Source organism: Oncorhynchus gorbuscha, linkage group LG08 (genome assembly GCF_021184085.1).
Source record: "Oncorhynchus gorbuscha isolate QuinsamMale2020 ecotype Even-year linkage group LG08, OgorEven_v1.0, whole genome shotgun sequence".
NCBI classification, from domain to species: Eukaryota; Metazoa; Chordata; class Actinopteri; order Salmoniformes; family Salmonidae; genus Oncorhynchus; species Oncorhynchus gorbuscha.
Window position 1 is genome coordinate 23,365,401 of NC_060180.1, and position 15,432 is coordinate 23,380,832.

The window sequence follows — 15,432 nt, forward strand, 5'->3', positions numbered from 1 at the left end:
ACAGAGGTCTCTGTGGTATTAGACACTGTGAGTAAACAGTGGACAGAGGTCTCTGTGGTTAGACACTGTAGAAACAGTGGACAGAGGCCTGTGACACTGTAAACAGTGGACAGAGGTCTCTGTGGTATTAGACACTGTGAGTAAACAGTCTGTGGTATTAGACACTGTGAGTAAACAGTGGACAGAGGTCTGTGGTATTAGACACTGTGAGTAAACAGTGGACAGAGGTCTCTGTGGTATTAGACATTGTGAGTAAACAGTGGACAGAGGTCTCTGTGGTATTAGACATTGTGAGTAAACAGTGGACAGAGGTCTCTGTGGTATTAGACATTGTGAGTAAACAGTGGACAGAGGTCTCTGTGGTATTAGACTGTAGGTAAACCGAGGAGTGGTGTCATTCTGATTCAGCAGATCTTGCCGACTGACTGCCACACAGATAACAAAAAGACCCACAGACTGCCAGGCACCATACACACACACACACACACACACACACACACACACACACACACACACACACACACACACACACACACACACACACACACACACACACACACACACACACACACACACACACACACACACACACACAGGAGAAAATTCTGTCCGTCTGTACCGCAAAGGGAAAAATGCGAGTGTCCCTATGAGCAGCATGATTCAGCATCCCACATCCCACATCCCACATCCCACATCCCACATCCCACATCCCACATTTGAAAGAACAACTTGAGTAAAGTGACTCTGTAAGTCCTGCTTGAATAGTTCTCTATGCTTGACAAAACCCTGATGAAATGATGTCTACTGTAGCAGCATTTCAGACTCGAGATGGGTGGTTACAATTGCGTAGGACTTTATTTCACGTGACTTTACATCCAATGAAAGTTATTTTTGTCGCGTTATTTATACAAACGCATTCAATCACCAAGTGCTAAACAGCAAGTCGCTGTCGGCCGATATCACAGCTCTTCGTCCTCTGCCTGTCCTGGGCCGTGGAGTTAGTGTCCCCTGGAATCAGCTCTAGGCATTGCAGCGGTCCTCATAGCAGCACTTCCAGCCTGGTCGAGAGCATAACTCCAGCCGAGCACAGCCCTTCTCCCCAGTCTCTGTAGAGGAGACACAAAACATTAGGAGATGTCGTAGGATGAAGGTCTCTATCAGACGATTTACTAGGACCAAGGATTTCACTCTCACAAACCGGTTTATTCAATAAGACGTATTGTTAGGCTACGGATTTGATCACTTTCTGTTTTTGTATCCCAATTGAATAATTCATTATTGTGACACTGAATTAGTTATGGTCAGAAGTCCATAATTGGATGTTGCCCTGTTGAAGGTCCAAACGTTGTGTTAACTGTTGTATTATGCAATCCAACGTAATCATGGGCATATCTGACAGTTAATGTCATCGATCAGCCAATTGATCCAAAGAACCAGCCTTGCCAAGAACAAGTCATATTGCTCAGTCCTGGGCTGTCTGAAAACGTGACTAGCTGTCAAATCCTCGTTTCCTCCGTCCTCGTTTCCCGAATTGCTCGCCTCCCTTTCGAAAAGGTTATTGGTGAAGGAAGTCCGAGGGGAGGGCCCATTTTCTCCTCTCCAATGAGCCGATGAGAGAGAGATGAACACAGCGCTTGTGTGGCAGGAGACAAGTGAAGGACTATTGCTGGTGATACTCACTCCTGGTGTAGCAGGCCTGCTGTGTTCTGCTTGAGCACTGTAGGAGCTGGTTCCTCAGCATCAGGAAGTCCTCTCCATAACATTCAATGTTGTAGTCGGCTATGAGAAGGGAAGAGGGAAGAGGGTCAGGGTTACGTCATCAATGACCAAGGTATGTTTAGGGCTGGTTCACAGATCACTGGAGACAACAAACGTAATGGCACAATGATGTGGTCTGAGGAAGTACGTCAATCCCTTGCCAGCACGGTTATGAATGATGCAGAGCAGGAATTCAGTAGTGTGTGTGTGTGTGTGTGTGTGTGTGTGTGTGTGTGTGTGTGTGTGTGTGTGTGTGTGTGTGTGTGTGTGTGTGTGTGTGTGTGTGTGTGTGTGTGTGTGTGTGTGTGTGTGTGTGTGTGTGTGTGTGTGTGTGTGTTCCTGTACTATAGGATGGCGGTGGATGAAAAACAGAATATTAGGCCCGGTTTGAGAAGTGCAGAGTTGGATAGGTTACTTTCTAAATGTTATCCGTTAGTTACCTGTCCAAAATTGTAATCAGTGACGTCACTTTTAGATTGCCCAGACTCAGTAACTTAATCTGATTACATTAAGTTACTTTTAGATTACTTTCCCCTTAAGAGGCATTAGAAGAAGACAATGTATGTTACCAATTGAACGACATCTATTGCAGAATAAATCAATGTTAAAGTTTACATAGCTGGCCATATATAGATGTTAAATTTGACTTTATTGGTTGGTAATTTAGGCGTCTTCTAATCCATAACTTTCTACTACATATAATAATATGATTACATTATATATTCACATTAAAAGCCAATCAGAATTCCAGTCATTCCACTAAATGTTATACCCTTTGATCTTCAAGAATAGGACTTAGAAATATGAAAGTATAGATTAGCCAAATTGTTTTACCTGAGCATAACCTCCAAACTAAGGATTTATTAGCCAGCCCTACTCTTTTGTTTATGATGTTGTTGTCATGGAGGACTGATTGGGCTCATTGATTAGAGTTGAAAAATAAATGCTGCGCTCATGGAATGGCATACTTTGAGCACTACTGAAAAGTGCTATTTACATATGAAAAGTGAATGTCATATGCTACATTTGCTGAAGGCCTATTGTTTACCTTTTTGTTGGTGACACTTTGATATCTTGACAATATGCAGCTGTTTAAAGGGCAAATCCACAGATAAAACAAAACAGTTTCCCCGCCTCTGTTTTGGTAAAGAGTGATGGGCCTGGGGAAATGTAACCACTCTCGGATTAACAGACAGAGCTATAGATGCAGGGACTGACCATCCATGATATCACAATTATCATTTAAACCATGTTATGAGGCTATACAGTGTTTGTTTACATTCACAATGTTTACAAACATTGGAGTTAAACAGGCTTATATTTTGGGTTGTCATGGAGCGTGACAGATGAACTAAGCTCATAAGACATAAACTATATTCAAGAATCAATGGATATATATAATTTATAAGTCCAAAAATGGATGTAGCAACTACAGATTGTCTTTTGAGCATGTGTCCATTACGTCTATGCATTTTATTTTTTACCAGCCTGAATTAGAATGAGCAATAAAATACCTACTTTCTCCCCATAGGATGGGATCCGCACTACGCAGCTGTTGAAGAGCGCATTTTTCACTGGCTGTCCACTGGTTTCAAAAACAATGATTTATAGGCAGCTTCAACGTTTTGAATTCAACTATTGTTGGGTTCAAATACACATTTCAATTTGTGAACAGCCATCCACAACCACAATCCGTAAGGCGCAAATAGAGCAGCAGTGTGATTCACATCAATGCGCTAAGTAGATATCAATAATAACTGATATCCGTATCGCCGTAGACGACACCACTGCTGTCATCCTTTACCAAGCGTTTATTCAAGTTGGATCATCTTTGGATAACGACAGAAGTCGCACTATTGGAAGACATAGCTTGGATTTTGCTATTTTCCCACGATCCATCAAGCACATTTGGTGTGTCATCGTAGTGGTCTCTGATTTGTGGTCTCTGAGTCACTCAGGTGGAACAAATTTAAATTTGCGCCTTTTTTCAATGCTGATTTGAATATCCTTGAGAAAACAGAAGTGTCCGATTTTTTTCCCCGCAAACATCCTTTGTGAATGTAAAAGTAATTATCTAGTTTTTCAAAAGTATCTGTAATCTTAATTACAATATTTTTGCTGGTAATGTAAGGGATTACAGGTACCCTTACATGTAACAGATTACTCCCCAACACTGGAGAAGTGGTAGATCTTTCAGAGACCAAATCGCCAACCTCAGGATTATCATATAACAATCAATAAATTGGAACTTTGAGAAAGCTTTCAAGCCTTCAAGAACACCTACCATGCAAAGATTTTTACTGAAGAATTTGTCCGTTTTTTTATGATTGTGTTTCGCTTTTCATCTATTGCTGTGTATTTTAATGTGTATATGGATGTGTAGTTTGTCTGTATTGTATTTTGATGTACTAAACAGGGCTCATCTGGAAAAGATAACATTGGTCTTAGCATTACTTATACTGTCAGAAAGATTTTTTTTAAATATCACCTTTCTGGTAAAAGAAAATTGGTAGAAATTACTGAGGTGTAGTCACTTTTGAGGACACAATCTCAAGTACACAGTACAAATATGAAATAATGAAAAATCCTGTATTTTTTTCATTTTCAATAAAAGTATGTGAATAGGGATTGAAATGCTTTCTAAATATAGTATTAATTATAATGACTTACTGTAAGACTGCACCTTTCTTATGACTGTAAAATAAATATGATCATACTTGGTGACAGTAGAACATTGGGATCATTTCATATAACTGCCGTCAGAGTGAGTTGTACCCAACAAACTCTGTGCGACGCAGAGATGCCGCTCAGATGCCTGCTGACTCGTTGCAACTTCAGCTTTAAGCACAAAGTGATCGTCCCTCCGTGACCGTGAGCAAGTGCTCTTTTTTTTTTCAATTCGACAGAATGGCTTGATATTTTGTTCATGTTTGAGAGCTCTAAATCCGTCTGGTTGAGACCGGAGCTGCGATGTTCCCAGCCAGAGAGCCTCGATCCTTTGTCTGGATCGGCCAGAAAATGTGATATGTCGTGCCCTGTGCAAAATGAGGTGTCAAATTTCACATACTGCATCTCAGCTGAGAGCTGAGAGCTGAGAGCGGCATGTGAAGTGGGACAACCAAAGATTTCATGAAGTGCACAGCAATGGATGCTGCGCCGTACACAGAGCGCAACAATTGGTGTCGGAACCGGTCCAGAACCACTCAAACATTCACCAATCACTGCCTCTAAAGCTTACTTAGAATCCATTGGACCAGAGGCCATCAGCATCATTTGACAGTGGGAGATCAAAAACAAGAACCTATTGAAGCACAAATGAAGAGGAGGAAGTGGTGCTTTTTAGGCAACGCTCTGAGAAGAAACGTGCATCGCGTGGATCAACAAACAGACACTTACCTTTAGGCCACAAGTTAAATGCAAGACCACCTTTATCTACTCCTCCACCTGCATCCTCACAGAGCAAGTAATTAAGATAGAGTGACTGTGAGATAGAAGGGGTTGGAAGCAGTTTGTCTGTGAGTTTGAAAGGGGTTGGAAGCAGTTTGTCTGTGAGTTAGAAAGGGGTTGGAAGCAGTTTGTCTGTGAGATAGAAGGGGTCGGAAGCAGTTTGTCTGTGAGATAGAAGGGGTTGGAAGCAGTTTGTCTGTGAGATAGAAAGGGGTTGGAAGCGGTTGTCTGTGAGATAGAAAGGGGTTGGAAGCAGTTTGTCTGTGAGATAGAAAGGGGTTGGAAGCAGTTTGTCTGTGAGATAGAAGGGGTCGGAAGCAGTTTGTCTGTGAGATAGAAAGGGGTCGGAAGCAGTTTGTCTGTGAGATAGAAAGGGGTCGGAAGCAGTTTGTCTGTGAGATAGAAAGGGGTCGGAAGCAGTTTGTCTGTGAGATAGAAAGGGGTTGGAAGCAGTTTGTCTGTGAGATAGAAAGGGGTTGGAAGCAGTTTGTCTGTGAGATAGAAAGGGATTGGAAGCAGTTTGTCTGTGAGACAGAAAGGGGTTGGAAGCAGTTTGTCTGTAAGACAGAAAGGGGTTGGAAGCAGTTTGTCTGTGAGATAGAAAGGGGTTGGAAGCAGTTTGTGAGATAGAAAGGGGTTGGAAGCAGTTCGTTGAGGACCTATGTTCGGCAAGGAACTCAACGCACCAAGTGAAGTAAGTAAGCATGACGTACCTGTGCAGAGAGGGAGCAGCAGAAGCAGGACCAGGTAGGCTCTCATTGTTGGTCTCAGTCGAAGACTTCTCTTAGCAGCGGATAAGTCTGAGGTTCAAAGTGTTGGAGGGGCAGAGAGCCCCTCTGCTTTTATACTGTGTCGTGTGCTCAGACAGGAACACACACACCCACACAATGACAGGCACGGCATACACTCTGTGTTGACAAGGGTGGATTTCAGGGTTAAAGAATGGTGTCTAAAATGTCTTCCATATAAGGGAATGGTATCTTATGTCATCCCATGACTGTGGCATTATCGGTGGGAGTCTTGGAGCACTCCAATAACACTTCACCTCTGTTGGCTGACAAAGCTCACTGTTGACAGGAAACACTTTATTAATAATGTTCATGAATAAACAATACACCATTCATAACACACAAATAAATGTTATTCATAATCACACAAGTATTTAAATGTATTTATACACATTTATGAGCATGATCATTCAGAAGCATTTAGAACGAGTCATACAGAATGTGAACACTAATGTTGAGTAAATGATCACCTTTTTCTGTTTAGTTTCAGTCGCCATTGAGAAACACAGCAAGAAAATATGACAAATGATGTGTGAGGGAACAGCCGGATCAAGTGGTCCGACTGCGCTCTCTCCTGGAGGTGGGCCACAGTACAGGCACTACTGATGAGCCCCCCGGAGGCCAATTGACTGGTTGTTTGTGCTCTCTTAAGGACCTGACTGAAGAGGCAGAGGGGGGAGGGGGAGGGGTGGGGGGGGGGTTGAAAGAGGAACTCCCAATAAAGTTTCATTCTTTTTGTTGAAGTCACGTCTCTGCGTCTCATTTGGTGCTGTCCCGCCTAGGATTTCGTCAGTGAATAGGTACGGCCTTTCACAGATGTTATATAGGATGTTATATTCCGTTCACATATACCCCAAAAAATATACATCCATATAGACAATATACATCCATTGTGTTAATAATAGAAAGTGAGACATGGATGCTTTAGCAATGTCTCCTCTAAAAAATACATCTTGTAATCTGCAAAACTTTATCACCAACATCATGAACCAATGAGACTTTGGCAGGGCATATCTTTAGTGGCTCAGCATTGCGGCCGCTGTCACTCACACAGGGACAGAAGTAGGGCAACAATGGCTCTTTAAACTTGTCCCTGAATGTATAGGTGAGTGACATGTCAGTGGGGTCATAGAAAGTCACCTCTCCCGCATCATAGTCCAGACACACTCTGACCCTCCTGGGCCTCCTCTTCAGAGTGAGACGGGTCCAGGGCATGGTGCAGGCGCTGTACTGGCCGCCGTCCCTCAGGGACAGGGCCCAGAACCCGTGGCAGGGTTCACACTCAGGACCCCTTTCCTACGCACACTCTCTCTCAGGACCCCCAGGTCCCATCTGGTCTTACCCGCCACCTCCACCTCTTGTGGTGGATATTCTAAAATAAGGATTTGGACATGTCTTCGTGGTTTCTGTTCATGGACAGAACACAGGTGCAGCTGGTTTGCAGCACAGGATGATACTCCCAAGAAAGGGATTATAATAGGACAGTTTCACAAGGTTAGTCACATGCTCAGTTATGGGGACACATACAATTAAAATGTCCCATTACAATCCTCCCTGTAGTTAATTCCTTTTAACAATATTTTTTTTTAAAGATGTAAATGTAGCAATTATTCTACGTAAATCTCATCCGTTGTGAAACGGAGTTTAATACCTTCAACCTTTCACACATCATGTTCAGTTCTAACTTGCCCGTTTCTGCTAAGGATTAGGTCAAACAAAGACAGCAAAGTGCATCCTTTCTCAGCAAGTAATTGCTCTCAGAGTGTGTTTGCTTAGGAGAGAAACACCTGGCCAGCACAGAGTCTGGATGTTCAGCCAATATTCCACTCCCACTGAGACAACCTTGTGAGAGCAAACCTCTGTCTACAACAAGCGCATTTCTAAGTGTGCTACAGGTCAAACATTACGGTCTTCGGCATTAAAGTGTAGCTCAGCTGAGCACATAAACCATGTTTTGGTCCCCCAGGTAAATAGGGGTAAGCAGTAAGGTCCCCCAGTTAAATAGGCGTAAGCAGTATGGTCCCCCAGTTAAATAGGGGTAAGCAGTAAGGTCCCCCAGTTAAATAGGGGTAAGCATTATGGTCCCCCAGTTAAATAGGGGTAAGCATTATGGTCCTCCAGTTAAATAGGGGTAAGCAGTATGGTCCCCCAGTTAAATAGGGGTAAGCATTATGGTCCCCCAGTTAAATAGGGGTAAGCATTATGGTCCCCCAGTTAAATAGGGGTAAGCATTATGGTCCTCCAGTTAAATAGGGGTAAGCAGTATGGTCCCCCAGTTAATTAGGGGTAAGCCTTATGGTCCTCCAGTTAAATAGGGGTAAGCAGTATGGTCCCCCAGGTAAATAGGGGTAAGCAGTATGGTCCCCCAGTTAAATAGGCGTAAACAGTATGGTCCCCCAGGTAAATCAGGGTAAGCAGTATGGTCCCCCAGTTAAATAGGGGTAAGCATTATGGTCCCCCAGGTAAATAGGGGTAAGCATTATGGTCCCCCAGTTAAATAGGGGTAAGCAGTATGGTCCCCCAGTTAAATAGGCGTAAGCAGTATGGTCCCCCAGGTAAATCAGGGGAAGCAGCATGGTCCCCCAGTTAAATAGGGGTAAGCAGTATGGTCCCCCAGGTAAATAGGGGTAAGCAGTATGGTCCCCCAGTTAAATAGGGGTAAGCAGTATGGTCCCCCAGGTAAATAGGGGTAAGCAGTATGGTCCCCCAGTTAAATAGGGGTAAGCAGTATGGTCCCCCAGGTAAATAGGGGTAAGCAGTAAGGTCCCCCAGTTAAATAGGGGTAAGCAGTATGGTCCCCCAGTTAAATAGGGGTAAGCAGTATGGTCCCCCAGGTAAATAGGGGTAAGCAGTATGGTCCCCCAGGTAAATAGGGGTAGGCAGTATGGTCCCCCAGTTAAATAGGGGTAAGCAGTATGGTCCCCCAGGTAAATAGGGGTAAGCAGTATGGTCCCCCATTTAAATAGGGGTAAGCAGTATGGTCCCCCAGGTAAATAGGGGTAAGCAGTATGGTCCCCCAGGTAAATAGGGGTAAGCAGTATGGTCCCCCAGGTAAATAGGGGTAAGCAGTATGGTCCCCCAGTTAAATAGGGGTAAGCAGTATGGTCCCCCAGGTAAATAGGGGTAAGCAGTATGGTCCCCCAGTTAAATAGGGGTAAGCAGTATGGTCCCCCAGGTAAATAGGGGTAAGCAGTATGGTCCCCCAGTTAAATAGGGGTAAGCAGTATGTTCCCCCAGTTAAATAGGGGTAAGCAGTATGGTCCCCCAGTTAAATAGGGGTAAGCAGTATGTTCCCCCAGTTAAATAGGGGAAAACAGTATGGTCCCCCAGGTAAATAGGGGTAAGCAGTATGATTACAAATCCAATAATGTCCTTGAGGTGCTCTTACTGAACATTTCCCAGCTGCTGTTGCAAAATCCCTGTTGAAATGTTTGGCAATCGTCATTCACCTCGTTGTTACAGAGGTGGCTATCAAACACTCCCAATTCTACCACACGGTCCCCAGAACCAGTGAATCTCACACACCAAGAGAGTTTGTCGTCTGCAGTTTAGTGCACTCACCGATCCCGTAGAGGTTAACCAACCTCTACAATAACCTACAATAACCTGCCATTCCTAGCAGTGACAACATATGTTCTTTGGTGTTTGGATTAGGAACTTTTAAAATAGCTTTCACCCTTCTGCCCCCTGGTGTGATAACGTGTCCCAAATATTTAACAGTCTGTTGAACACATTGTAATTGGTTATTCGAGGCATTGTGGCAGCTAGGAAATGTAGCAGTGCAGCCGAATCAACAACTGTAAACCAATTTGAATCTGGCGGGACAGAAGAAAGGATAGTGAATGGGTTTGGCAAAACTGGGGCCCTGCCATAAACTGCATCATTAACAGCTCTAAGATCTTGTACCATTCTCCATTCACCAGATGCTTTTCTAACAGGTCAAACTGGCGTGTTGCCAGGTGATGGCGTACAGGTGACAACAGCCCCCCTGCTCAGCAGAGAGGTCAGGATTTTGCCCGTGCCTCCTCCTCCTCCTCCTCCTCCTCCTCCTTATGCAAGGGGTTCAGTGCTTTGTGGGGCCGATATGTGCCTTTAGGAGAGACGGTCACAGGCGTTGCTCCTCTCATCTTCCCTTGTCCATAAACAGTCCCGAACCTGAGTCAACAGTGCGCTGTCAGGGGTGGGCTGGTTAGGTGCAAGGGAAACTGGAACAGGGGCTTCACTGTCCCCTCGGTGCATTGCGTGCGTGCCGTTCACATACGTTCTGTGAGCCCCAACCACAGAGGAGAATGCTCCCAGTCTGTTGCCAACCTCATGCATGTACCAAATTCTTCCCATTTGGTATCCTCCATCTTGGAGATAGAGATACTGCATGGGGGAACTGATTGGGGAGCAGAGGAAAAACGGTTCACATCAGCTACCACACCCGAAGTTTCTTCATACACATAACCTTCATACACATAAACCTCAACTCTTCATGCTCGGTCACACAATGTCACAGTGTTAAAAACAAATGGTCCATTTGACCATTACTACATTTGGCAGTGAAGAGTGTTCGGGTTAGTTTGGCCCGGTCGAGCAAATCCATTCAGTAGGTCAAAGGGGTCAGAGAAATACCATGAATAATACCAATCCTCCAGCGCGGTGCAGATAACGGTTCTTGGAGCGGTTACTACCAGGCCCTTCTCACTGCAACAAATGTTAATTCCCACAATTAGGTCTCTTCCCAATCAATTTACAGAGCAATTAGGAGAATAAACAAAACAATGATTAAACATTTTATCACCAAGTTGGACTGAAAGGGGTTTGGTAAGGTTCTCTACCACTGGAACGGTCTTTATTACATCTTGTACTGTGGACGCTGGGAGTCGGGAAGCAAGTGCAGGTGGTGAGTTTAATCATAACCGGAACATGGACCGAAACAAGACACACGAGTAGCGTACAGACATGGAACACATACTAAATACGGCCTAAGGAATAGAACGAAGGGGGTGACAGATATAGGGGAGGTAATCAGTGAAGTGATGGACTCCAGGTGTGCCCAAAGATGAAGCGCAGGTGTGCGCAATGATGAATGTCAGGACCGGTGGTGTCGAACGCAGGAGGGGAGGAGACGACGTCGAACGCAGGAGGGGAGGAGACGACGTCAAACGCAGGAGGGGAGGAGACGACGTCAAACGCAGGAGGGGCGGAGACGACGTCAAACGCAGGAGGGGAGGAGACGACGTCAAACGCAGGAGGGGAGGAGACGACGTCAAACGCAGGAGGGGCGGAGAGGGCAGGAGGGGAGGAGACGACGTCAAACGCAGGAGGGGAGGAGACGACGTCAAACGCAGGAGGGGAGGAGACGACGTCGAACGCAGGAGGGGAGGAGACGACGTCAAACGCAGGAGGGGAGGAGACGACGTCGAACGCAGGAGGAGAGGAGACGACGTCGAACGCAGGAGGAGAGGAGACGACGTCGAACGCAGGAGGAGGGAGACGACGTCAAACGCAGGAGGGGAGGAGACGACGTCAAACGCAGGAGGGGAGGAGACGACGTCAAACGCAGGAGGGGAGGAGACGACGTCAAACGCAGGAGGGGAGGAGACGACGTCGAACGCAGGAGGGGAGGAGACGACGTCGAACGCAGGAGGGGAGGAGACGACGTCGAACGCAGGAGGGGAGGAGACGACGTCAAACGCAGGAGGGGAGGAGACGACGTCAAACGCAGGAGGGGAGGAGACGACGTCAAACGCAGGAGGGGAGGAGACGACGTCAAACGCAGGAGGGGAGGAGTGCGAGTAGACGTGGCACATCTCTTGATAATGGATCTTTTACATTGTTGCATTTAGATAAAATACAGATGGATGCCCCTGAATCGACCAGGAAAGACATTTTCACACCACACACACACACACACACACACACACACACACACACACACACACACACACACACACACACACACACACACACACACACACACACACACACACACACACACACACACACACACACACACACACACACATCCATATTAGGTGAATCTGCGCTGTTAGAAGATGAAAATGGGTACTCACCAAAGTGGCATTGTTGGCTGTCTTTTCCTTCTACCTCCTCCACAGCCTATCTCCAGCCTCCCCCTCTACCCTGCGGGTTAGATGCTATTACATGTGGTGGTGGTGGTGGTGGATAGTATGTATCACTGTCCTCAGCTTCATCATAGCCACCCATATCACCCCTGTTCTGGGGGAAATTTCTTGAAATGTGGCCTGGCTGCTAACAGTTATAACACCTCCATGGTTCCCCTCTTCCTCGTCCACCTCTTCTGTGGCCCCTTCCTCCTCTTGCTCTTCCAGCCACCCTTCATCTGTCTCCTGAGTTCCCCATCTCAAAAAGCATTAGCTGGGCAGTTGATCGTGGTGGTAAACCGGATCCACCACTGTGCCCTGCTATGAGAGAGAGAGGGGAAGCTTCTTCACAATGTCCATCATCTCCCCCATTTGCCGATTCCACTGGACCAGGATTGTTGAAGCAGCGTTCACATCACGGCCAGCCACTGGATTTGTCATCAGGGGAAGCTGTGTGGCAGAAGGTGGTGTGGAAACAGGAGGGGGAGGGGGAGGTAAGTCTGGATAAAGTCAAAGTCACATTTCTGTGACCAGTCGCTGGGGAGGCTTAGAGTCTCGGCGGGGGTGGCTCTGAGGTGTCGGTATTTTACTCCGGTACTCAGTGTGTGGTGACCAGCGTCGTGTCTTTTTCCTTCTTCGTCTTCCTCAGATTCTCCGCCGTCTGCCCCCACAGCCCCTACTCCTGCTGCTGGGGGTTCTTGTTGTGGAGGTGGTAGCTGTTGTTGAGGTGGTGGATGGATGATGTTGATTCGGTTCATCTTTACGTCTGTTCCTACTTGCTTTGCCTTATTTTTCTTCAGCTTTCATCCTTACCTCTGCAAACTTCTCTGCACTTCCCCCCCCCCTCTCTCTGTCTTTGTCTCAGCTTCAACTTCCCACTTTATCCCAGCGTGTATTGTTTTTCTTGCCTTTCCCTACTTTCTCCAACTGTTCTCAACTTAGCGACACATTTCAACTTAAGCGACACTGAAGGAAAATCTCCATTCGCTAAGCGGTGGCATTGTGACACGTCCTCGGTAACACTCGGACCCCATTTGCTTACCATTACCTTCAACGGCCTTGTGTAGCATGTGGTGGCTGGAGAACACTTTTTTTTCTCCAGGATGATCCCATCTGAGTTCCTATCTCACTCACACACACAAAATAGAGGAGTGATCAGTTCCTACAACCGAAACCACATAATTGCATGGATGCTAAAACATTGCCTAATTTGTCATTGATGTCACGCCCTGATCTGTTTCACCTGTTCTTGTGATTGTCCCGTGCTCCTGTTTTCTATTGTCTTTTTCTAGACTTCCCGGTTTTGACCCTTGCCTGTTTTTTCATGGACTCCGTACCCGCCAGCCTGACCCTTCTGCCTGCCCCGACATCGAGCCTGTCTGCCACTCTGTTCCTCTCTGACCTCTTGTTTTGACCTTTTGCCTGTCCACAACCATTCTCTTGCCGACACCTTTTGGATGATAAATGAACTACAAAGACTCTACCTTCTGCATCTGGGTCTCGCCTTGTGCCCTTATAATTGAAGCACTGGAGAACTAATCCAAATTGGTATCTTACCTACATAAAAAGTAAACACAGTTTTGCTACGAACTTTAGTTTGAACAGTTCTTACTGTCCACTGGTTGATCTATCCCTAACCTGATATTCTAGTCTAACATGACGTCCTAACCAGTCCACCCGCATCACTACTATGCGGTAGAGCTCTCAATCAGTGAGTGCGAAGTGATTTAGGAATGCACAATTCCTCTCATTTCAATGATGACTCACAAGCTTAGTAATAAAATAAAAAAATCAACTGAGCTCAACTCCCATGGACGTCAGGCGGGTCTCTCCATTCCCTCGTTTGACGAGGAGGAATTTACCCTGGACTCACAGTGCAGCGAGCCTCTGCCGGCAGTTTACCCTCATAACCGCAGGAGCCACTAGTCGACGATACGCCAGTCCCATCTCTTACTTCCTGTTTTTTAAAATCTATACAAGGACACAGGTGCAGCTGGTTTGCAACACAGGATGATACTCTCAAGAACAGGAACTTGTAATAGGACAGTTTCATGAAGTTAGTCACATCCTCAGTTATGGGGACACTTACAATAGAAATGTCCCATGACACTGGTTGGGCTCCAGCACACAAACACACGTGTCACAGCGCATTGGGTTGTTGGGGACGTGAGCCTTCTTTCCATTGATGCACACACTGATCAGGTCATCTGAGAGAGAGAGAGAGAGAGAGAGAGAGAGAGAGAGAGAGAGACAGTGGGCCACGGCGTTGGGTTCCAGAGTCACTGGGGCTGGGGCGAAAACACAGGATTCCATCATTCCATATGTGTTATTTCATAGTTTTGATGTCTTCACTATTATTCTACAATGTAGAAAATAGTCCAAATGGTGTGTCGGTCTGAGGCTTTTCTCCATGGTGTGTCCAAACCTTTGAATGGTACTGTGTAATATTTGTTATGCCCAGGACAAAACCATGTTGATTGACTCTCAGAAACTGCAAAGCCAACATTCATGCAAAACGCATGAGCTCATCTGACGCACAGATAAGAACACAAAAAGGAATAACACATTGCCAAATAACAAGACTAAGCAAACAGAACTATAGTTTCAGTGTAGTGAACAATCCCAATAAGGTGGAATTTTACATCAAATTTAAGTCATTTAGCAAACACTATTATCCAGAGTGACTGACAGTAGTGAGTGCATGCATTTCCGTGCTTGTCCTCCATGAAATCAAACTCACAACCCTGGCGTTGTAAGCACCTGCTCTATGAACTGTGCCACACGGGCTCATCTGTTTATCATAAATGACTTCCAGTACGTACTTACGGTAATTGGAGAACTACAGTAAAACAGTAAACAGACTAATTACTGTAACACAACCAGACCCGCCTAGTGAAGTGACATGCAGTTTCTGGCCCTGAAATGACGTACAATACTAGCCATACCTTGAGTTGCTGAGGAGCCTCATCCACAGGGCAGAGCTGATGAGTCCTGTGTCTCCTGGAGGTCTGACACACCGCACACAGAGCCTCCTGGTCCTCCACACAGAACAACAACAACCTCTTCCCATGGAGAATGCACCTTTCATCCCCATCCGGTACCAACCCACTCCTCCCTCCTGACTCCCTCCTTCCCTGGCTCACCTTCTCCCCCTCTCTCGTCTCATCCTGCTTGGTGGTATTGTGGCTCCTCTCCCTCGCAAAGGTCTCCACGATGTTCCTCAGAGCCAGGTTACTGGGTGGAGCGTCGGTTAGGGAATGTTTGCCGCAGACGGGGCACTTTTTGATGACCTGAGTGTTCCAGTAGTTGTCCAGGCAGCTCCTGCA

At 46.0% G+C, this 15,432-nt stretch overlaps 1 protein-coding gene across 1 annotated transcript; it reads right to left on the reverse strand.

Annotated features, from left to right (window-relative positions):
• Window positions 1–836: 836 nt before the first annotated feature.
• wu:fj16a03 (uncharacterized protein LOC335475 homolog) lies at window positions 837–6,077 on the reverse strand. Its single transcript, XM_046358882.1, has 3 exons — window positions 5,919–6,077; window positions 1,681–1,779; window positions 837–1,106 (listed from the first exon to the last, which is right to left on the reverse strand). The coding sequence occupies exons 1-3, from the start codon at window positions 5,962–5,964 to the stop codon at window positions 1,021–1,023; spliced, it is 231 nt and encodes a 76-aa protein (XP_046214838.1). The 5' UTR covers window positions 5,965–6,077; the 3' UTR covers window positions 837–1,020.
• Window positions 6,078–15,432: the final 9,355 nt, after the last annotated feature.